The 24501-nt window shown below is 37.0% G+C and overlaps 1 protein-coding gene across 3 annotated transcripts in view; it reads right to left on the bottom strand.

Moving 5' to 3' along the window:
* Positions 1–24501, bottom strand: part of DROSHA (drosha ribonuclease III) — a 72894-nt gene that overhangs the window by 41246 nt on the left and 7147 nt on the right. For all 3 annotated transcript variants that reach the window (XM_082047118.1, XM_082047117.1, XM_082047119.1), the window contains 10 exons: positions 24162–24303; positions 21289–21443; positions 18172–18252; positions 14791–14877; positions 14598–14684; positions 11604–11675; positions 9960–10041; positions 8559–8633; positions 4965–5134; positions 132–256 (listed from right to left, as the gene is read on the bottom strand). In XM_082047118.1, the coding sequence (XP_081903244.1) occupies positions 132–256; positions 4965–5134; positions 8559–8633; positions 9960–10041; positions 11604–11675; positions 14598–14684; positions 14791–14877; positions 18172–18252; positions 21289–21443; positions 24162–24303 (1076 nt within the window). The remainder of the gene's footprint in view (positions 1–131; positions 257–4964; positions 5135–8558; positions 8634–9959; positions 10042–11603; positions 11676–14597; positions 14685–14790; positions 14878–18171; positions 18253–21288; positions 21444–24161; positions 24304–24501) is intronic.

Here is a 24501-nt window from a genome sequence, read left to right as displayed (position 1 = left end):
GGAGCTTGTGTCCAAAGTCATAAGCACTAAGCTTTATATTAGACTCAATTAAGCATATAAACAAGCCCTATATAAGCCACAAATGACAATAATGAGTTTCTGAACAAACAATGGAAAGAAAAGCATCTTACTGAGGATCTCCAGCATAACTGAGTTGAGCAGGTCGTATCCCAAAGTGGACAATAATGGGGAAAGTAATTACATCAGGATTGAACTGTTCGCGGTCCAGTTGATCAATACGCACTGAGCTAGGTTTCTAGGAGAAAAAAACCAAAATATACCTAAGTGACAATATCTCCATGGAAAATTTATTGCTTCTAGCCGACAGTATCCAGGAACCACAAAGTAGCAATATTCCAAGCTTATTAAAATACACACAGAACTAATCATTAATATTATAATAAATATTTGGCAATAACAATGACTGAAACAAAGTTAATCAACTTAGCCCTCACAGCAAAAAAAGGAAGTCTTTTTATTTTCATTTTACAAGTCAGGAAATTCACAGTTTGATTATTTCTGAAGAGATAAAGCAACTTTCTTTGGTTGAACTTCACACTGGAAATAAAATCAAGATTAGTATTCTGGTATCCAAGCTCCCACATGCCTGAGTAGTTCACTAAGATCAGGCTACCTCTCTAATTTCAGTTCTGCTCCTGATTTCCTCAAGTGAAGCCATTATTAGATGCATTCAATCACACTGACTAAACAGCATTAAAAAATCTGTCACACTACTCTTAGAAAAGGCTGCTAGGCTGAGGTGTACAACGAGGAATACAGTCTTGTATAATGAGGAGACTTTTGGCCTTTTTACACTTCAAAACAGAAGTTCTTTTTATAGTTAAAAAGGACAGTGTAGGAGGTAACTTTTGCTTCAGCACTAAAAACGCAGAAAATGAGTAACTGCATGTCACTGCAGAAGACGTGCTGTTTGCAGAGCTCTCAATCACTTATCTAACATATTTAAAAACTGAGTTCAAGGAACACAGTTTGTCTCCAAGTAAACATTTTCTTCATCACCTGGCAAGCTGCTTTGTTATCTGTCTGCTTACTCCCCACTTTGCAGTTAGCTGGATGACACTAAAACTTTCTGCTTTTCTAAGGTTTCACAAAAAGGGCATTACTTCTAGATACCCACATCTCAAAACTTCTAATTTAGAATTGTGCATTTCTCAAATATAAGTTTCAGAGTTACAGAAATAGCTCCCACCATTCTCTTCATAAAACAAAAGCTGTGTCAAGAACAAAGCTTTCACACTTCAAACCACCTTGGTAGAACTGTTCATAAGGATAATTTTCTGCATGGATAAGCAAAGTCAATTCTAGAAATAAAGGTAAGCCTCATCAGGTAACCACATTTCCAACCTATTCTAGAAAAAAAAAAAAAACAAAACACACCTTATTTAAAACTTTGACTTTCATATAGAGCAAAATTTTCCAAGGGAAAAATGCTTATTAGCTTCCCTTTGGACATGGTGACTGAACACAAGTTACATCACTCTGCAGCCAAAAAAAAAAAAAGGAGAAAAAGATTAAAAAGTTAGCTCATGCTGCCAGGTTTTAAATGAATACAAAAAATAAAAGAAACCAAGAAAAAAGAAGACAAGTTTTTCCCCTACAGCACTTTCAATAAAAAGGGATCAGGACAACAAAATCTAATGAAAAACATGGGGAGAATTTGTAGCAGGTAGAATGCGGTACTCCAAACCAGAGCTTAAAGTTCTGAAATGAAAGTTTATCTGGTTTTGTGGGGTTTGTGGAAAGCCAATTTGAAGAGTTTTCATCTTCACAAAAGTTTTTCTTTGGTTCTCCCCTCTCTCGACATTAAAAAAGAGAAACTTCTTCCATCTCCACCCCCTCACAAAAGGAGCCTTGCTACACAACTACTTCCCTAAGAACCAAGATGGCAAAACATAATTAGCAGAATATGAAACAATAATTATATTCAATACACCAATTATATTCAATAAATTAAAAAAATACAGATAGTTTTCCTATTCAAATGTTTCACATTTCAGACACTTAAATAGAAGTAATCTGATCTTCAAAAGTGAGCAAGGGAGAAAAGTTCTCAATACGCCTATAACAGGGTCTCTGTGAAACGTGTGGCCTCAGGATCACTGAAAACCAGACTCTCTATTTAAATGCCACCGCCTTTGAGTTTTGTCACTCAGTTACAGAGCTGTTCACAGATGCCTGGTAACAACCTGGACACAACAAATCCTTATTTAAGACTTAATCACAATTGTTCCTTCACTGAGGGTGATGAGAGGGGAATAGCCAGGCTGCGCTTCTTCTCTTCTGTGTAGTGAACCCCAGCTTCATATCTGGTGCCGATTCTGAAGGTTTAAATGAACAAAAAGCACCAAACAGAAGCACAGAGTATAAACTGTACACCAGCAGACAGGACACAAGCAAATTAGATGTTATTCTTCCAGATTTTTATACCTGTGTTCTTTTAAAAGGAGTGTTGCGAGAGACCCTCTAATAATCGCAACCTTGCTTTTAAAATCTCATTGAAAACAAATAAATTTAAACGGAACAGAGGCCCATTATCTTTGTTTCCTACTACAAACCTCATCAATCAAGGCTTTGCTGATATTAGAAGACACGATGAGATTGCATGCAGAAGTAGCACCTAAGTATGTTAAAATACATATATATTCCTATTAGTGATAAAAGCAGCAATATTTTAGAAAGAAAGAGTGAAGTATTAAAGAGGATTAAAATTTGTGAACCTTTAATTCTATTCCAACACAAAGTTTCACTGAACTAATTAAACATCATCAATAAATTAAAAGGTTTTAAATAATGCTGAACTATTGTTAGATGTTTAAGTAATGGGATTTACAAGCCTATCAATTTTTTTCCCTTCTCCATCATGCATATACACGCACTTCACTTTAAAACAACAAACCCAGAAAAAAACCCAAAATAACAAGGAAAAACCACAACTTCCCCCCCAAAAGAAACCAAAACACCCCACAAAAACAAAAACCACATATAAAAAACCTAGAGATGCTCACAAGATGAATTATTATTTCTGAAGTGATGATGTGGAGGAAAGCAGCAAAATAAAATACAGTGGTTTTACTTTGTTGTGTCAAGTGGATTGAATTGAATTGAAGAGCTGTCATTTTCTGAAACAGTTTCACATTGTCTAACAGAACTGTTTTGTGTTCTAAAGGTGTAAAATGCATAGAAAATACTTTCATACTCTATTTTTCACTTACTTTCATATTCAGTAATATACGCTGCAATGAACAGAAAAAATCCATAAACTAAGAAGAAAGTCATGGCAATCTTCTTGAGAGAAAATAAATGTTCTAATGATGAGATGTTGTCATGTTGCAATGCCAAAGTGCTGCAGATTTGTTTTATGCTTACAAATTTTGATGTCCACATGCATCTCTAAAACTTTGCCATATAGAATGAAAAGTTTGTCAGTAAAAATCACATAAGATCTCAAAATTAACACTAACACAAACTGCACTGCCCTGTGCATAGAGATTTACAGTTCATTTGCACAAAGAAGCAGCATATATGTGTTCCTTCATGCTAAACAAAACAGCAGATTTTCAGCTAGCTGAAATCTGCAAAGCTTCAGCAAAATCACATATGCTATGTCAGTGTACACCACTCAGATGCTGACACTCGTATACTAGCATGTACCTTGTATTACAGAAACTACAGGCAACATCAAGCTAAACAGTTAAGGCTGCCTAACAATGCCTATTAAGAGATTTGGGATTAGCACTCGGTTTTAACCAGCTCAGGTAGAATTTTCCATACTGAGAGTTCACATGCATTCTGTATTTCATGTTCCCACAGATGATCTTATTTTCCTTTTGGTCTAGAAAATTTTAGCCTGAACAAAAAGACTAAGAACGAAATCAAGGGAAAAATAAATTATCCTGTCCAAGTTATGATTATCTTATAAAGTAGTTTAGTAAATGTAACACTGCCATTCTTAAAAATATAAACTTGAAAAAATATATTTAGGAAGTCACCTTGGCTGCAGTTTGGGGACAGGTTTTTCAGTTAGCAAACTACATTTCCACTTAGGCTTGATACCAAGTCACACTTTTTCTGGAAAAGCTAAGTGTAGTTATGAGCAAAAGAGGAAAATTAAGTCAGGGAAAGAAAGGTACTACAACTGCAAAAGCTACATGTCAGTCTAAAATATTATTCCAAAAACACGCCTCCACTACTGAGAAGTCACTTTGCAATACTGACCAAACCACACAAAGACAATCCTGCAGCTTTTATGCAGCATCATCTATTCTTGTGACCCTCATTTCTCAAGTGTGAAAGTCAGAAAAGTGGGCTAAATTCACATAAACACTGGAGTTGAAAGGAGCTGTGTTCAGAGCACCTATGCTTCAAAATACTAATTGTTTCAAAAATAATAAGGCCATAGGGGTTTCAAGCTTGGCACTGAAAATTAATGGATGCATTCATTAATGTATGCAAAATTCCTCAGTGTGAGCAACAGTAACATAAGAACAACGTGGAAAAAAAAATAGGTAGAAAACACCTTTTCCATATTTAGGGCAGAATCAGGATAGAGCTCTTTAAATGGAGCTAGGGGGTCAAAAGGAGAAGATGAAAGAAAACTGCAAACACTTAGTAATTCTCTGGCGCTGTGTCAGGCAAAAAGAATGAGATCAAGCACGTGAAGACTGTCTTAAGAAAACAGGAAAGCAGAGGAGCAAACTACAGTTTCACATATATAAAATATAGCCATTCCTTTTATTATGCACACTGAAATAGTGCTCATCTGAAAATCTGCCCTTCAGTAGAGCAGCAGAGGGTGCAATTCTTCCCAAACCAGAACAAGTCAATGAACTGTTCCTATAGCAATCTGCAACTCCTCCCTTTCCAATTCAGCCTGTTGCAGACCCTCTGAAACAAGACATGTACGTGTCGCTGGGTTGTTCATAAATCAGAATTATTTGCTTTACCATGCCAGGGCTGGTAACAATCATTCCTTTGCATTCTTCTGCATATTTCTGCCATTCCAGTTCTTCCCACTGAAGCATGTTGGCAATCTCCTCTTCAGGCACCAGAGCTTTACTGCATCGCAACAAGTAGAGAAGAATCTGATGCATTGAGAGTACTTCTTTCCCTCCATCTTAAAAACATAAATAAATAAACACATTTCAGATATTCCCTCCTAAACAATGAGCAAAAGAGAAAATATGCAGAACATAAAATATTTGCATGAGCAAAATAAAACGCAAAATGCTTAAGCGGCTTGACAAATACAAAGGCAAATGTTTTATTGATGAATACTGCACATGTATAAACACTTTGCTAAACAGGAAGCAATAACAGTAATGGTAGCAAGAGTAACAGTTTCATCATACAGTAAAGCTGAAGTTTCTAACTTGCCTGAAAAACTTTAAAATGAATAGGCAGAATAATCAGTTATATCTTCCTTTTCACTCTTTTATCATTCTTTTTACAATGGTAGTTAAAAAGCCTTTAGGCATTTATGCAGCTTTTTTAGAAAAACACTCAAAATTTTACAGGATACTTCTAGATGACTGTAGTAAGTTATCCTTACATTTTAAACTCATCTGTAGTGCTTACATGCTGTACCTGCAGTAATGAAGACTTAAAAGCCTCATGTCATCTCCTGTCACTCAATGAATTGATGGCATGTGAAAACTGCTAAATACTTCTACCCCAGGAAAAATGCACAGCAAAGGCTGCTTGTAACAAAGGAAGACAGTATAATAAACATCTGACTGGCTCCAGGTAGACTATTACAGATGAAGATGCAAACAGGAAAGACGAACGAATGACAATTCTGACAGACCACCACTCAGAAGACACTGACTATTCAGATTCAGTATGTCCATTCATATGAGTAAAAAGATAGACATGTTACTACAGTGCTTTAATTTTGACACATATCTCTCCAACCCTCTCCTTCAACAACAGCCTGTTAATTTGTAGGTATGGAGGTATCTTCCAATTTCATCCCCAGAGCACAAACATTGATTTGCCTTCCTCAGTAAGCAGAAGCAATCTCATCCTGCCACTGAGTACATTCTATCACTACACACACACAAAAAAAAAAAGGAATAGAGAACAAAAGAGAAGCCTTAGAGCAATTTGGGGGATGATGCCACAGCACAAGGAATGTGATCCCAGACACAGAAAAATCCTTGCATAACGGCAGTGCTGCATAAGATGATGTCCTCTACACAACACACAAAAATGAGCGCTCCTCTTACTTGGGCTGGGATTACAGCACTGTGGTACACAAAAGATTCAAGGGAGTGAGTGGTATCACTTGGCCTCTTAGAACAATCAACCTCATTCAAACTTCAAGAGGGAATCTTGAATAGAGAAAGACACCCCAACGTCACTGGAAACAGAGCTACAGGGGCAGATTATTTAGTGTGCAAAGTTTTCCTTCAAATTAAACGGGGACTCAGTTCACAAGACTCATCTTTGTCATAAACTAGATTATACTGTTAAGCAAGAGGTAGCCTATGTCCAACAATCACTAAAAAAAAAAACCAAAACCCAAACCCAACAACAGCTATAGCCTTACTTGCTGAAGACCACGTACTGGAAGGGTGCTAAACAGTAGTTAGAGACCTGACCTTCTCAGGGTCAAGACATGTGGTACTTGTGACCTCAAATGTTTTATCCTAGTCTTTTTCTCTCTTAATACACTTAGCATCATAAAAATCTATGACAATGAATACAATACAGCAACTATTCTACATGCTATGTATCTCTGGCACTCACTGAACCTGGTACAATCAGCTCAAAGCTTAGAGCTACCCCAAGGCCTGTCTTTAAGTAATTCACATAGAAAACATGGCATCCCAAACCTCATATTTTTAGACCACGTTACAAAAATATGAAACTAGAGGCGATGGGAAATTACCAATTCATTTCTACCTTAAAAGAGACAGTTGATGAATGTGTGGAGATCTGTTGCACCAATATATCTTCTTTGATTAGACATAGATAAAGTTCTGCAAACATACCTGAAGGAAATAGATTTCCAGTTTCTGAAAATTAAAAATCTCCAAGGATATCTCAAAAAATAATCAAAACAAAATGCAAACTTTATTAAAAAGTATCTGTCATAAAGATGCTAAAAGGCAACTATTTATGCAAAAATACCAGGAAAAAGGCATTTTTATAAAGAGTTAGAAGGCTGGGAACCTTCAAGAGGAAGCACACAGGAATACGTGTTATAGAAACTTCTCTCCCTACCAGTCAACAATCCCACAGCACAGAAAGAGCTGTCTTCTAAACTGAAATTAAAAAAAAAAAAAAAATATCAGAATATAAAAACCTCAAACTAATAGGAAAACACCCTCAAGCTACACAAACCAGGCAGGTCAAACTTGTTCTCATTTTGTGATGAGGTCAAGTTAATCAGCCACATGTGGCTTGATGGCTTATTTTGTAAATTGCTTCAGCAGAATCAAATCAATGTTTGCTAGCAAGCCTCAGAGCTCTGCTTCTGATTGAACAGTGTTGTGCATCTAGAAAGGAACAACAATTAGAAATATAGTCATCTAGCCATCAGTACTCTCCACAGCAATGAGATAAACCTCATTTAGCTACAGCTATAATTAATAACCCAACTAAGTTTGAAAGCCCAGAGCAGAGAGCACCTCCAGGCCACAGTCTTCTTGATGAAGATTGTTCCATGTCTCATCTGCACCCTCAGTCCAGCAGCTGAAACGCGTCCTCCTGTCCACACAACACTTCTGGAACAATCACTGGCAGGACCTCAGCAGGACATGTTTTCAATGGAGCCATGACATTTATAGCAACTGAAAGTCTGTCCTAGTATCTTAGGATGTGTTAAATGCCTGCATAAGCTGTTCACTCAAAACAAGCGTAATGCTCCACACTGAAGCTTGTCCTTGGCTGGCAGGCTAGGGTTGAACTGTATAGGAATGGTGTTTTTCTGTCTTTCACCATTTGCTGCAAGGTCTAAGCTTGCATTAAGATAAAGAAAGAAACAATCAGAACAACATGTGCTCAGGGGTGCCAATCATGCTGACCCTCGAAACTGCACATCAAGAATTTCAATATAATCACACAGTATCCTGAAGAGCACAAGGGACATGAAATTCAATTTCACACATAGGATTAGATAATACCGCTCCTCAAATGCCACAGCTCCATCACAGGACACAACAAGAATGACCCAGCACCACCTAAAATCACGTCAGAGACAGAAGCTAGAAGTGAGACCTGGCCTACCCCCATCTGAATGCCAGTGCTAACTAAATCAGCCACACTGCAAGTGAGCACTAAAGACTTCAGATGGAAGCACCAGAACTCTAGACTGACTGAACCATTTCACTTACAATAAGCTGCTTTTTTTTTGGCTTGTTGATTTTTTATTTGTTTGTTTCTTTGTTGGTTGGGGGAGGGGCATAGTTTTTTGGGTTTGTTTTGCTGTTGTTGTTTTGGGGGGCTTTGGAGGAGGTGGTTTTGGTTTTTTGTTTTGTTTTGCTTTGGGTATTTTTAGATCTAATTTCCATAAAGCTACATAATACGAACATTACCTGGAAGAAATCTCACAAATCGTGGCATGAAGTGAAATCTGGGGCAGCAAACAGAATCACTTTCAAGTGAAGGACCTTAAATATGAAAAAAAAAAATACAGGAAATTATGAACAGCAATGTATTTGTAGAAGAAGAAAACAAAAGGTAACTCTACCGTAGATGAAAGCAATTAATGGTAATTAGATTTGATAGGGCCTAAGTTTTAATCAGAAAAGTAACAAAATGCATTGCAGAGAGGAACATAGTAACAACTTCTAGTGAAAGCTTTCACATGGATAATTTCAAAGAAAGCTACAATAACTTACAAAGAAGCTAACAAAACCACAGTAGTTTCATTTGAAACAGTGATACAGAAAGGATTATTTTATATCAGTAATTCACTTAAGTCTTACAGACACAAACACTAGCTTATTAGTCCCTCCCAATTAGTGGGGTGTTTTCCAGTTACAAAGATAACAAGGAAATTTCTGTGATGCTATTTTGCATGAGGTTTTTTTGGTTGGTTGGTTGGCTTTTTTCTTTTTCTTTTCCTATTTCATCATCCAAAGCTTTGCATGAAAATAAAAACCTAACTAGTGAGTACCTGGTGTTAAAAGAGAAAGAACTATCAGAACCAGTGATATGAAAGACAATATTGACATCAGAATACCTTTAGTATCAAACCAAAGAAGGCTACACAAAATATATGAAACCTGTATGCTACTCTGTTGAACTGCAATAAGTGAAGAGCATCTCCATAGATAAAGCCAAGACACCAAAAGACACCTACATATTCTGAAATGAAACTCCTTTTATATTCTCATTTTTATTTTAGACCAGGGGAAGGATCATCCCTGAAACTCTCCTTTGTTACAGTCTTCATAGAAACATAGATTTTCATCTTGTCAAGTCAAAACTTTCATGTATAATGATATAATACATTATCCCTCTATGGCTGGTTGTATGACACTGCTTTGTAAGTTGACTGTAGAGAAATACTGTATGAGTAACCTGTTTGTTAGCTTGTAAAAACAGAGAGAACAATTTACCTGACGATTTGGCTTTCAGAATACCGTGCACACAACACGGTGCAATATTAAACATACATTACTATTCTAAATTAGATTAAAAAGAACAGTTTTGGATTAAAGAATAAATTCGATTTATCTGAGAGAACAAAATGCTAAGTTTGCATTTCAGTTGCTACAGTCCACACTAATGAACTCTAATATATTTCATCTTCTTGAAGAAGAAACTGGAAGTCCATCCTTCTCGCATAAACCACCATTTGACTTTGATCTTTTGAGGCCCATCCCCATTTTTTCTTTTTAAAACAAAGAACATCACAAAATAGAGTCCTATTTACAAAAGCTGCAACTAATTCTGATTTTGTATGTTTTTTTTTCCTAAATAAAAGTTACCTTTAAGATTCCAGTCATAGAGCTCCAAAATATCTTTGAATAGATATGAAGAGAACAGCTCAAGACCCCTCACACAAAAATTCTGGGGAAAGAAGAAAAAATAAACCAGACTTATATAACACTGTAATACAAATAATGCCACTCAGATATATGTAAACAAAACAATGACAAAAACAGTGGCTTCGTATTTGCCAACTGCTAGACACTGGGCTTTGGAAACAGTACTGATATATCTGTAATAATCTACTGTAACATAACACAGTGATCTCTTCAGAAAGCACCGTAAAGAAAGCATTGTCATGAGGACACTTTAGCCAATGTCCAAATAGGCAGAAATTATGAACTGCGCACTCATATCCTTTCACCTGAATAAGCTAAGCAGATGGCATATTTCTGAGAAGGACCTTTTTTGTAACTCACTTCTTCCTATATGTTCATATTAAAACTTTATAAATCACCATCTGTGATATCGTGATCACGTCCATAGCAACATATCAGTACAATACAAATTGAGGACTTTGACCTGAAGAGCCAACAGGAAAGGAGAAAAAAAAAAATGAAAAAAAAAAAAAAAATCAGATTCTTCTCATCAAGCAGGGAAGCAGCTCTCCCAAAGCAAATAGCTTTCATTCAGAAATGAAAGGACATGAAAAGTCTTCCTTAAGAAATAGTATCAGGCCACGTTGATATAAATTGTATGTGTATGATACTGGCCATAAATTCCAAAACCAACAAGACAACCTCTCTCCCAAGAACCCTTTAGTAAAAATGGTCTTAAAAGAGTGCTGTAGCCAATTGCTGTGGCCAATTGACCAAAAGTCAAAAAAATTGTCAAGTTCCCTATTTTGCTTGGTGGCTGCTTGTTGTTTCAGAGCAAGATCTGGAGACAACACAGCAGATTCAGTAACATGAAATGAATTGCTTTGATCACGTTAATCTTGCTGAGGAATTTCAGGGCTCTTGAATATATTTAGATGCTGTTGAGCAACAAAGAGAAAACTAGAAAGAAAAATGTAAATATATGTGACTAAATTAAATGCTGATCCTATCTTTGTAGTTAATATGCAGGGGTGTTTCTGTACCTACACACGCTGTTCCACTGCAGCAATTTACATCACAAACTGGCTTCACCAGGAGTAATTTGTAATAAAAAAAAAAAAAAAAAAATGAGCCGAATGTGCTTTGTTTGTATCCACCGGAAATTTGTTTTGGCAACAGCTTATATTAAGTACTGATAAACAATCTTCAGAGCTTCAAACTCACGATTAAGTGTCAGCTCTGCCACTGACTTATGTAGTCCTAGCAAACCAGCACCTCCACATGCCTTATTGTTGTCATCCATAAAAGGAGGATAATGCCTAACTCAGCTCACAGATAAGAGTACCTGACATATATTGTATATAACTTAAAATGAAAAGAAGCTATGGATATAAGCACTTCTTACTATTTGATTTTAATATACGATAGCCTAGGTAGATGGATTTATGGTAGTACCTGTGAGCGCAAGTTCCTTTTCAGCCATTTGTTCAGAACACAGCCTGTCTCTCAGAGACTTCACAAAATGGGATTCTGAAGAGTTTAATCCATTAAGCATATCAACAACTCATAACCCACTCTGACTTTTTGACTAATTATCCTTCTTACCTCAGGCATCATCTCCTCAATGAAATGAATTGTATAGTCAATGTTAAATCTGATTACTTTACATAGAGGAATCTGGAAGAAAAATAGAAATTTAGCATGAAAAATTATACAGCATCACATGTATAGCTAATACAGTTTTGTATGCAAAGGTATTACTGTCTGTTGAAAAGGGCATTTACTAAAACAGCTGCTCTGGGGGATCATGCAAAGACAGGAACAGAAACATGTGCAAGAGAAGTAACAGTTCTAACCTCCACCTCTGTAACAACACTGGGCTGACAGGAGGGATGGTAAAGGAAGATTAAATAATGCCATCTACTGGAGAAGAAATTTTCTTTGGAAGAAAAAGCTAAGCTCAGTAAACCCATCTTTTTTCTCACTTGTGTATTTGAAAGTGAATTTATTGTTGGTGACACAACATGTCAGATTGATACAGTGACCTGAAGGCAAGGTGTTTTCAGCACATTGTCAATTCTGTTAGCTACACTGTCTTAAAATATGGCCTTAAGTCATAGCAACATAATGCAAGAACTTCAGGATAAATTTATAGGTTTATACTAATTTAATCCAATAACTTCATTCAACTAATTGGTTAAGACAAACATCTAATTCCTTTTTTTCACCTTTGAAAAAAGGTTCTTTGGTTTGAAAAGCCCATGCACTGCTGAAGGTGTGTGATTTTCTGTCTTTTTTTTAATGAAATTTTTGAAAGCAAAAATGTAAAAGACTAAAGAAAGGCCTAATCTTACCCTACATATCTACAGGTCTAAGCAAGTGTTACTATTCACTGGCCTTGCAAGCATAAAAGAATCTTAGAACCACTCAATGGTCTGTGAAAGTGAGGCAAGCCAAGGTTATTTTGCATTGATAAGCATACAAATAAATATCTGAACAGTGCTGGGGCTGCACTGAAATCAATGGACTTAGCAGAGACGCAATATTCTGCTTGCATTTTCTTGCAGCCCAGCATCAAACACCTGACTATTTTGTCTACAGAAATCTGTTGGTACCTGCATGATAAACTAAGAAGCTACAACAAACAACCGAACAAAAAAAGTGCATTTCCTACACTTTGATACAATACTAAATGCAAATGCAAAAGTAAAAAACCTTGGAAGTCAAACATCCTTAGAACCTGAGGAGAGGAAAATCTGTCACATTTAAATCAGCAGGGCTTAAAAAAACATACAGAGAGTGTTTGCTTGCTTTCTAACATGTAAGTTCAACCACGAAAGGATGTTTGGATTCTTCATGAACTCGAGCTCCACGTACACATGCAAATGCATAGCAAAGGAACATGAGGTTGGTACTATCAAACTGTTTTGGTAGTTCTATTAAGAAAATTAGAATTTCTCTTATGACTGTACTAACCATTTTCTCTAATATCTTATCTGCTCAGTTATTACTGAATAGTAAAAACAGTAGTAAGACCTCTAACAGTGTGCCAAGCTAAGACTTCAAGTTACAGAAATTTGGTTCATTCAAAGATGTTGGTGTTCGGATCTCTACTTTTGCTATTCTTTGCCACCTCCCTTTCATCCAATATGTTCCAAAATGTCTCCAAAACAGCAGTTTTTATGTTGCCAAAAATCATCTCAAGAGAACAAGAGACTCCTTCTAAAGGGCTTTATAACTGTTAGAAACAGGAACTGACAAAACAGTGTTGCTTTGTATTGTCCTGTAAAAAAGTAATAATTTGCTGCTGATCACTTCCCCTATTTGGAATGAGAAAGAAAAAACCAACCAAACAAACACACGCACACTTTACGGTAAGAGTAAGCTCAATGTCTTCACTAACTACTCAGGTCAGATAAGAAGAGTTTTCCTTGTTCTCATATACTAAAGATTTCCACAACTCTGCCTTCCTGTCATGCAGTAGACAAAAAATTATAAAGATAAGGTGGTTTTTTAGCCTTTTAATGGGAGTAAAACAAAACTGTTCCTTTTTGCTCATTTGCAAAGTGAAAATGTAAAGCCTTGGGTCAAATCTGCCTGAGCCCCAAGGCTGAGTTAACGCTATCTGGCAGGAATGCTTCACATTGCAACCCCACCGGCTGAACTCTACTCTCTTACTGACTTCTCATGAACATAACAGTCTCTTCCCCTGATCACCAAAAGTAAAGTGTTGCCATACATATTATGCAAGTGAACTGTCACAAGAAAAAATGCTTTATTCTCAGTGCCTCTCAGCACCGCTATTCTTACATCCCAGTACTGAACTGATAACCATGCTTACACTGGGTTTTGGCATTGGTGGTGTAACTATTAATATGTATAAAATCAAGGAAACAAACCCTACAATATTTAAAAAAACCAGTTATTGGAATATCAAGATAAAAGAAAAAAATCTTTGAATGTACAGAAACTAAGTATTTGCATATTTTTCATTCAGATATACTGGAAAAGCAGGTCAGTCAGGTACCAGCCATGTCCTTTTCTTGTTATATGACTTTCAAAACATAAAATTAATTGATTTTAAATAGCTAAGACTTTTAATAAAAATCATAACTCGCCTAGTTCCTGAAGAAGATTAACAGATGTTAGAAAGTAGTGGATAGGTCTAAGTAAGTTTTTAGAAGAGATAAATCCTTTTAGAGTGGATCTGAAAAAAGTCAATTTGTCACTTAAAGGAAAACCTTTTTCTCTTGCTGTTTTTTTTCAACTCTTTCAACTTAACAAACCTCCTCATCCAATTTAATCAAATAAACAGTTTTAACAACTTACTCCATGGTTTGTTTCACTTCCAAATTGTGAAACATATAAAAACATTGCTTTGATGCACACCACAGTCTCAGTCACAGTTTGAAGACAATGCTTAATACAATTAGTAGAGAAAAAACCTGACACCATTAGCACAAGCGCACTTCCCATGTCCCCAGTTCTGGCGCAATGTTTGTAACATACGTACACCATTATTTTACAGAAATTCTACTCAGGGCAGAAACAGCTTGCCTTCTAAACAAAACCCATGTATATAACCATGAAAATACTTACATTTGTTAGTGGGGCGTGTGCAAACATTGAGAACCCTTCAAAGATATATTCGTGGTCATCATACTCAATAACAGTAGGTCTGTCTGTCTAAAAAATGCAAACAAAACCACCATGAATAAGCAAGAAGTAGCACTACTTCCATCATTGAAAACAAAATTAGAGTCCCAGTCAGAATTCTTTATAAAGTACTTACTAAGAAGTTTGTGGGAGGCGACACAGTAATTCGATAATGATACAGTCTTCCAGCATTGTTGGTCATGGGGCGACATGGTTTAATAGGCTTAAAGAAAGAGATAAGTAGAATTATGTGTAGAGTCAAGGCAAATTTAGGTTAAAAGAGAGAATAAAGCATTTCTAATAGCCATGAAATATGCACTAGGAAAATTAAATAAAAGCAGGTAGTCATAATAAAGCATTCCGGGAAGAGGGAAAGTCAAGCCTTATCTGCAATTTCACTTTAAGAAATATTTTTAAAGCTATTCAAAAGGAAAAAGGGTGAAAAACACTGCTGCAATTTTTTCATCTTCCATTTGCCTCTCCAACTTTCTCACACCCAGCAGTTAGTTGTTTAGGTACCAGACCAACTTCCTCTTTTATAAAATTTGTTTCAGGAAACTCATTTTAAAAGCTTAGGAAAAGGAACCTGGACCTCACATAAGGAGATCTCAAAGTATGTTATCAAGACAGACAAGTATCAGCTCATCTGCCTGGGGCAAATCTGGGGCCTGTAGAGAGGGATTAGTCCATCACCCAGAGGCAGCTCTGGTAACCCAGCTCTGTCTGGCAGGTTGTAATGCCTGCCTGTGAGGAGCAATGGCAGGCAGCCCTCCGCATGCTCTGATGCAACACCAAATGTCTGGGACTCGGATTTTCTTCCAGCTTGCTCTGAAGCAGTCCAGTTTAAAGACTTAAAAATCCTCGGCATTCAGACAAAACCAGTTTCTTGCATGCCCTACATCCAATCTGCTGCAGCTCAGAGGCTGCCACCAGCCTGTTCAGAATTCATCTGTCTGCATGGTAAAAAAAAAATAATTCAAAAATCACTGCAATGAGCAAGGTATAATAGTACTTGTTGAGCATTGATAAGGACCATGGCTGAAAACATTGTGACTAGTTCAGCCAGGAGAAGACACATTCAGAGCAGGGGGAACTGCGATCTACACATCAACGACAAGCCTGGATGGAGGATGTGCTGGAGAGCACATAGCCCCACCTCGTGATATGCCCAGCTCAGCAAACAAAGGGGAAAAGTTGAGACCCTTTAACACGGCCCGGAGCTTGTTCATCTTTTGCAATTACCACTTCCCCCCTGATTTCTGCATGACACAAGTAGCAAAGAAGAGATCCCTCAACGTGGCCCAGAACTTGTCCAGACTTGTCCCTCTTTCGCAATCACCACTTTCCTCTCCCAGACTTTCCTCTACTCTGGGAGCTATAAAAAGCTCACCTAAACCAGCATGCTTTGGAGAATACCAGTCTCATCTAAGAGCCTGTCCAGTCACCATCAAGGAAATACCAGCCTCACCGAAGGAAATACCAGCTCGGCCTCACCAAGAGAATACTAGCACCCTGAAGACCCTCACTCTGAACCAGACATCAGAGGACGCTGCACTCCTGACCCCAGCATCCTCGCCGTGGAAGACCGAGGCCATACATCATCGTACAAGTCGTGTCATCCACACTGTGGGGCCGTAAGAGACTGGATCCCTCACTCTTTTCTTTCTTCCTTTCTCTCTGCTCCTTCCTTCTCTCCTTTTTTCTATATCCCCATTTCTTTATCTCTCCTTCTCTCTATATATGTATCTCTTTCTCTCTCCCTTATACCTTAGTTTTCTTCCTTCTCTTCCACTCTCTTCCTCTCTTTCCCTTTTGAACATATAAGGACAACACCATCTTTAAGCTCTGCTGTTGATTTCTGGTTAAATTTCATATTATAGCTACTGATGGTTGTCAACATACCACTCATAGTAGGATTTTTGCTGTTAATGTGTTGATAAGTTCTATTATACTTTTGCAAAGTCACCATTCGCTGTAACCAATATTCCAACAAGTACTTTTAGTAAAACTCACAATTGAATTGGACCCCGGAGGTGATTGTCTGTCATTCACTTCACATAACCGTGCAGAATTAACCCGGAGTTAACTCACATCTGGTCTCATCTGTTGAGCCAGGGCATGTGTCACGTCTAGAGTTACCTCATCCCATCTGTTGGGATGGGACAGTACTCTAAACAGCATTACAAAAAGCTGGCCTGATGGCAATGGAAGCTGCTACACCACTACGCAGCTCTGTGCACTTTGCTAAAACCCATCCAATAAGGAGCATAATTACTCTGGCTGTTCAGCCCTAGTTAAGCTTCTCACTGCTGTGACGGGACAGTTAAAACTGGTCTGTTTAAAGGTAGGCAGTTTTAGCTACAGGACAGTGTGAAAACTGTATATTCTAAGAGATTTTCTGAAACCTCACACTGTCAGTTGGCCTTGCTCCAGGAAGCAGCTGTCTTCATGCAGCAAGTTTTATATACCAGTTTTATCCTGCTAAAATTTTCTCCCTCCTTCTCTGCAGGAAGAACACTACAGACAATGTGGGGATGAACTGATCCTGAACTGAAGCAATTTATAGTAAGACTAAAGCCATGGAATAATTCACAGAAACAAACATTCACAAATCTTTAACTGCAGAGAAATAAAAGAATGTTTCAGTAAATATATGTAAAAATACATGCTGAAAAATGAAATTCTTCAAGAAAAATTACAACGGTAAATTGTAAAACCTACATATTTACATTCTCAAACTCTTTCATAAGAACAAAGTGTTTTAGAATAAAAAAAGCTTGAGGTGGTCCAAGCACTGTTTTTCTTTCCAGAAACAATACTGATCATGGAGCATGATCTGCACAAATGAATACTTCTAAAGAAAAATAATCAAATATTATTTCCACAACATTTTTCAAAAGAAAGGCAGTCATTATAAAATATGTTTCAGGATGCTGATGAAGCCATTTTTTTCTAATCACCAATTAACTGTTTCAGAGTGTACAGAGAGCACTGTGTACAGTACAGACATGCTCTAGTGCTATAGCAAGAACACCTCCTGACAGGCTTCCTGATTCTGTCACAGCAGAATTACTATTTTATTTACTTTTCCTTTTAAAGCAATCCCTTCACAAAGAGGGCCTTCATAACATGCTCATCCACTTAAAGATGGCAGATCTTTAATAACAAGTTCTTTTTTATTAATGTAATTGTGGTTTTGTGTTTCAGAAACTCAAAAAACCCAAACCAAACCAAACAACAACAACAACAAAACGAACAACACAAAACAAAACAAAAAAACCCAAAACAAAACAAAAAAACAACCTTGAACTGAACAAATAGAAGTAAAAGTTTTCCATAGTTTTCAGGTAGATTTCATTACCAGTATTGCATTTTCAATATGAGGTTATATATATAAAGTTGCACAGGAGTTTTTACTAAGCCTGTAAATCATGGAAAAAACCCCCTCAAATCATCCCAAGTATGAGTCTACAGCAGCAAGTTTGTATTCATAATTGCAATTCTTAGAATTACTTACCTCTTCACCAGGATAAATGCCGTGTCTTATGCCTGTTCGTCGGGCTTTAGCACTACACTTGCACAAAGGTCCATCATTCATCTGTCAAAAACAAAATAGGATTCTGTTTTTATTGAAAAATGGTTTTGGAAAACTATTTTGGTTTTAATGCCCGGGGTGCTGAAGCTTCTAAAAGCCTGCCATGCTTAGATTAAGTGGATGTTCTTAAGCCAGTAAAACTGAAAACAATATAGACTAATGTAAGAAAACTGCACAACAACATTAGAACTTCATCACTGTTTCAGAAGCACAAGATGGAAAAACGCTCTCAGCAGAATTGTACTATGCTATCACATACATCTTTTCAATTTCTTATACATAAAAACCAGCACATTGCCTAAAATTAGATTCAGATCCTAAATATGCACATGCAAATATTTACATGCTGAAATCTCCATGTTCAAACAGTTTCACTCAGTTCACTGACTGAAATCCCTTCCCTGATCAAGCCCTCTGCAATGTTACAAGGCTACCACAAGAAGTATGCAAAGCAGACCATTTGACAATTTTCCTTGTTACTTTAATGAAGTAATGAGAATGCTTCAAATGCATCCTGCAGACATATCAGAAAAAAGAAGGGGGAAAAAATATCCACTGCATTATTCTGTATAGGTGCATCAAATAGCTATATCACAAAAGGCCACTGCACATGGTATAAAGCCAGTGCTTTTCACTTTTATGACCAAGTTCAATGCAGGCTATCAATTACTGCAACACCCTAAAGCTTTCTGCTCCTAACATCATGCCCATTGCAGAAACCCAACAAAAGAAAACCCAGAACCAAGCCAGAGAAACTAATGAAGTTCCCAAGCTCAGGCTTTAATGCTGTTTCTCAGAGTTTGAATCCAAGAACTAAAACATTATTTTTAGACTTAGAAAAACTCAACAACCCTATAATGCAATGCAAAAACTAGCAGAACTTCCCGTGCCATTATACGCAGCCTGAAAATGGACACAGCATCCATGGGAGGTCTACAGAGCATCATCAACAAATAGTGTGAAGATACCTCAGGAAGCAAGAACCACCAAACTGCTGTTAATGGAGTCCTTAGAAAAATGGCAGAGGGATGCAACTTTTTAGATTTGATGTTAATTCTCCGAATGTTAAGCTCAGTTAATTTCTTTGAACAGGCACAGCACATAGGAACGTAAGAAGTAAAACATTTCTCGACTCCTTTGGGAACTTAGTCATGCAATCTTAACAACAGAGTGACATGACAGCTTTTTGTTCACACATTTTTTGCCACACTCTGAGACCCTGGAGGAAAGTACAGGCTCAATGAAACTGAATCATGCTTATAGGTAAAATCATACTTCCCCACTGGGTTATATAGCCACAAAAAAAGAGAGTTAAAAATGCAGTCAATAGCAAATTGCTCATCACTTCCCCAAAAATAAAGGCCTACTGAGGCTATTAAAATAACCATCACTTATTTTTGAAAATCTCATCCTTAATTCTTAGGACTATTCAGCACTTAAACTGCCTCTGTTACGTTAAATGCGCAGACGGAAACCGAGGGAGATGTGAAGCACCTGTAAAGTCCAAGACTTGAAAACCAAGTAAGGTACATACCTACCTTGTCCCTAACGACACAGCTCATGGAAAAAAAAGTCAGAAGAGCAACCATGAAGTGATGATGAAATGATATTGAAAGATCACAATTTTACATAAATTAAGGCAATGGCTTCTAACTTTCTCTGATCAAAAGGGCAACACAAACAAGCAGATAACACTTGTAAGCAAAAGACCACTGTTGTGGCATCAGCTTTTACAATTTATTTTCTGGCAAGAGCCAGCACTGCTGGAGATTATCCAAAATAACAAGCGCACTGCTCCGACTGAAAGTTGGGAAGGTCCATCCTAAAATTCTAGTTCTGTGTCAGACAGTGTACTTGTATGTGCCAGCATGCATGGCAATCATTCCTGTTTTATGCAGTGATAGTTAGAAAGCCTTCTGGCATACCAGATAAATACTTAGGAAAACTTCAAGCATTTTCAAATAAAATCTGCTCAGAAGTATTACAGCATTGATAAGCTCACCATGATCTGATTTCAACCCCTTTAAGAAGGATGAAGGGTCAGTCTCAAGAAAGTCTCTGGGAATGAAAGTTTTTCAGCAAGAAATTCATAAACCGCACATTCCTGAATCTATCATTCCCACAGTTATTCCACTTTTTATTTAGCTAACATTCTTAACAGCTACATTACTTTGAAGTGTGCCCAAGAGCTACACAATTTTTTCAGTTAAATATCTAAACAGTTTGCTAATTTTGTTTTCCATACAAATAAAAACAGCTAGCCATGTTCGGTCATTTTTTTTTAACTAGAAGCATAAACATGAGCCTGTAATAGAATATTCAACAGACCTTTGAATTACCACAGCAACCATCAGCATTGCAGTATCTCTTGGCATTATGATTTGTTGCATGCTAAACTCATGCATCACACAAAGTGCCAGAAAAATAAATTTACTGAGGTGCCATTTGACAATGAGTTAGAACAGACTGTAAAACATTTAAGTAAGAAAGATGAAGACGGCATATTTGCAAATAAAAACCAGTGTTCTGTGCAATGTATGCATTCAAAACAATGCTTCATGAGCTTAACAGTTACATTTAATGAGAACTATAATCTCCATGCAATTACAAAACCACCATTAGACAAGAAATTAGGAGCATTAACTGCATATTTAAAACATTATTTATCATTATGAGCTGAGAGCTTTTAGGTGAAAAATTTGTTATGGAGATGAACATGCTGCCTTTTCTCCATCCCAGAATTCATCTGTGTACCTTTATCTCAGGGCTAAGAGGATAGCACTAGTACACTGTTAGCAATTCAGGTTTTATTAACATTGTCAGACATGTTTCCAGCTGAATAATCCCCATGATTCACAAGCTGGAACCACACTCTTGAAATCAAAAGTGAGGTGCTTTCAACAAGATGAGAGAGAAAAGGGAAAAGGGGAGTAAAAATGTGTACTGAACAATGTCAGTGTGTTTGACAACAATGCAGCATTTCAGGTCTACAGGGAAGAATGACTTTCAGACACAAGGCACTTTTTCCTCTCACCATACCTGTCCTGGATCATTGTACCACAGTTCTTCATGGAGACGATCAGGGTGTGCTTTTTTACGCTTAATTTCTGCGATGACATCGAAAACTTCTGAATCTGAACTGCTAGAGCAGCTGCTGTCATCTTCAGAGTCACAGTCTGAGTCACTGGAGCTCTCTGATTCACACAGGGGAAATAAAGTCAGCTGAAAACCACTTCCACACACTCTTCTCCAAGATAAATGCATTCTATAACATGACATGGCTAACTGTTGCATACTGAAATTTATTAAAGTTGTGCATGACATTCACACAAATGAGAAGAGAGACAGTAACTGCATTTTTAATTAAAAATGACTGCACGTGCCATGGATATTAAATGCCTGCAACCAATGCATCTGCTTGTATGCAGGAGATTGCTGTTTGGCTGTCCGGGAGCACGACTGACCAGTTGTAGAAGAACAGCATCAGTTACTTGACATTAGGATTACAAAGGTAATACCAACACAAGTATTACTGTAAAGTTAAAAACAAACCAAAAAAAAAAAAGAGAGAAAATAAAAAGAATACACATAAGGTCACTAGTATGAGCTAAACAGAACTTCTTGTTTAGAAGTTAATTCTGCTTGCTATGAGCAAAGTGCTTATGTCTAGCTTCATTTTACCTAAAAATGCTCTTGTCTGTAGCAGAATACTGTCTATTTAAGAGTTTTGAAACAGCATATATGTATAGAATTATTACAGAACAAGTACTGTTAGACTAATTTTTCAAAATCAATTATTTCTAATAAATCCATTACCACCTACTAGAAGTCACAGACGAGAAGAAAACCTAGAACTACTAGCTGAGTGAACCCAGTCATAAGTTTTTTGGAAGCCCTATTCTGTGAGCTTTCCTCCTTTTTAAGACATTTTCCTTTGTATTAACTGAAACAAATTCTCTGATGCATCAGAGACGAATACAATGGTAAAGAAAAAAAAAAAAGGAACAGCAGATGTTCTTAACTTGTTAAAATGTCTCCTTTGTGGTATTGCCAAGCTAATGTAAGTGTCTGGACTTAATTAAAACAAACAAACAAAACAAAAAAAACCCACACAGAGCCTGATCTCACATATCTCTAACCTCCCATAATACTTGTAAGTGACTCCCTTTCTAATGCATGTGATGTCATTCATTTCCACAGATCACCTCAGCTCCAATTTAAAAAGTGCCTTCATAACCAAGATATATACCATGACGCAAGTAAGGTTTATTACTGGAAGAAGGGATACAACATTTCTTCCATTTGTAACTTCTGACTTCAGAGAAAACTTATTACTACACTGACAGTCTTTCGAAATACTGTGAAAGTATGGTTTAAAATATATGCATTTGTTGAATACAAGATTCTCTTTAGTTAAAAGGAAAATGAGGGAGAGAAAGAAAATCCAGGAATTTCTAAATAAGCATGTACACATATTCCCTACAAATATTCACAAACACTTGAGTTTTAAAAGTTCTCTCATAGACAGCATTTATTTAAGTACTAAGACAACAGTCCAGAAGCCTGGCTGTAGCAGAAGCTGGCATAGCCACCAAGGCAGCCCAGGGGGCCAGGGCAGAGGCAAAGTGTTTGAGTCCTCCAAAAAGAGTGGAAAAAGAAACACAGAGAAGTTGCTCTTGGCTCTGTCATATTTGAGCTTGGAGCAGTAAGGAACCCTTTCTGCAGAGATCTGAGTAAGAGAAGCTTTACACAGATATGTTGAATGTAGGAGTTCCATCCTTGCTTCATCCACATGAAAATGTACCTCCTGAAAAACCCCACAGTTAACTTCGTTAATGATTCTTGAGTGAATTTTGAATATGTGCAAATCCACTGTTTAAAAAAACAAAAATGTGTTTCCTTTACAATAGTGAATTAACATTGTAATCTGTATTTAATTTTTTCTTTCATCTTTATTTTATCTTTTTATACCACCAGCATGCATCTGACCATGTCATTATATACTTGTATTTCAACTTCAGAATTTTTTGATATGATTTTTAAAGACTTACTAAGCTCAGATATGACAGTCTGAAGCAGTTCAATGAGCAAACATGAAGTATCAATTAAAAAGGAGGCCCGGAGTATCTAAATATATATAAATATTTATATATAAATATATTGAAATATATATGTTCTTGGATATACCCAATTATTTATTGAACTAATGCAACTGACTGAAAAAAGCACACTATGAAACACCAAAATGCTGGAAGTATAGAAAGAAAAGCTAACAGTTCTCACAAAGCAGGAAAAATAGCTTCTGCTGACCTCTGAGTAAACAAATTGCTATCAAAACTACGACCTGCTAATTCACCAGTATCTACCCAATAACCGATACGACTAGCAGACATATTTCACTGCAAGAAGATCCATAAGGGTGATGCATGACAAGGCAGACAAACTGTGTTTTGAAAACTGATACTTCTGCCCAAGATTATAGTAAGCAGAGTTGCACAAGCAAAATACAATTCAGAAGAAAGATGAAGTCAGTGCCATAAGGAGCAGCCATATCAGTTTATCATCACTACTCTTGCTTCCTTTTTAGAAATATAAGACCAGGAGCTCCTCAAAGCCTCTTGCATGTCATGCTTTGGTCTATGTGATTCTGTTCATGGCACTTTCATGCCACGAAAGAGACTTTAGCATACAGTAGTGCTGGATACTCTCCATTTTCCCTTAGGCTTCCTGGGTAAAGAATGTAGCTCTATTTCTGTCAAAAGCAACAGTAAAACTACCACGGATATGCAATAGAAGGGAAGGATTTAAGAAACACAGATTAACCTACCAACATTATTAAATACACACAACTTCCAAAACCAGGTTAACTACAGACTATTCCATTGCAGAGCTTTGTCAACATTTCTGCCTACCTAAGTCTTCATCCAGCTTTGTCTTTGGTGGCTCCCATGGTGGCCTGGCTGCTTTGGCCTTTGCCTGTCGCTTTCCTAACTCCTCATCAAACTTTTCATACAGATCTCGGAGCTTGCTTGTTCCTACCACAGTAGAGTCACCCTGTTAATTAAAAAACAGGAAAAAAAAGTGTTAAAATAGAACACGAACACAACATGCACCAGTGTTTCACAATGAAAAGAGAGAGAGAAGACAGATCTCAGCATAGTTCAACAAAACATGGAAGTATTTGTTAAGGCTTTAGCATACCATTACTTGCTTCATCAGGTGAATTAACAGAGATATTACTTCATTTGCTGG

Source organism: Streptopelia decaocto (genome assembly GCF_964273445.1).
Source record: "Streptopelia decaocto genome assembly, chromosome: 2".
Taxonomy (NCBI): Eukaryota; Metazoa; Chordata; class Aves; order Columbiformes; family Columbidae; genus Streptopelia; species Streptopelia decaocto.
Note: the sequence above shows the minus strand (reverse complement) of the source record. Positions and strands in the feature narration are given on the sequence as shown.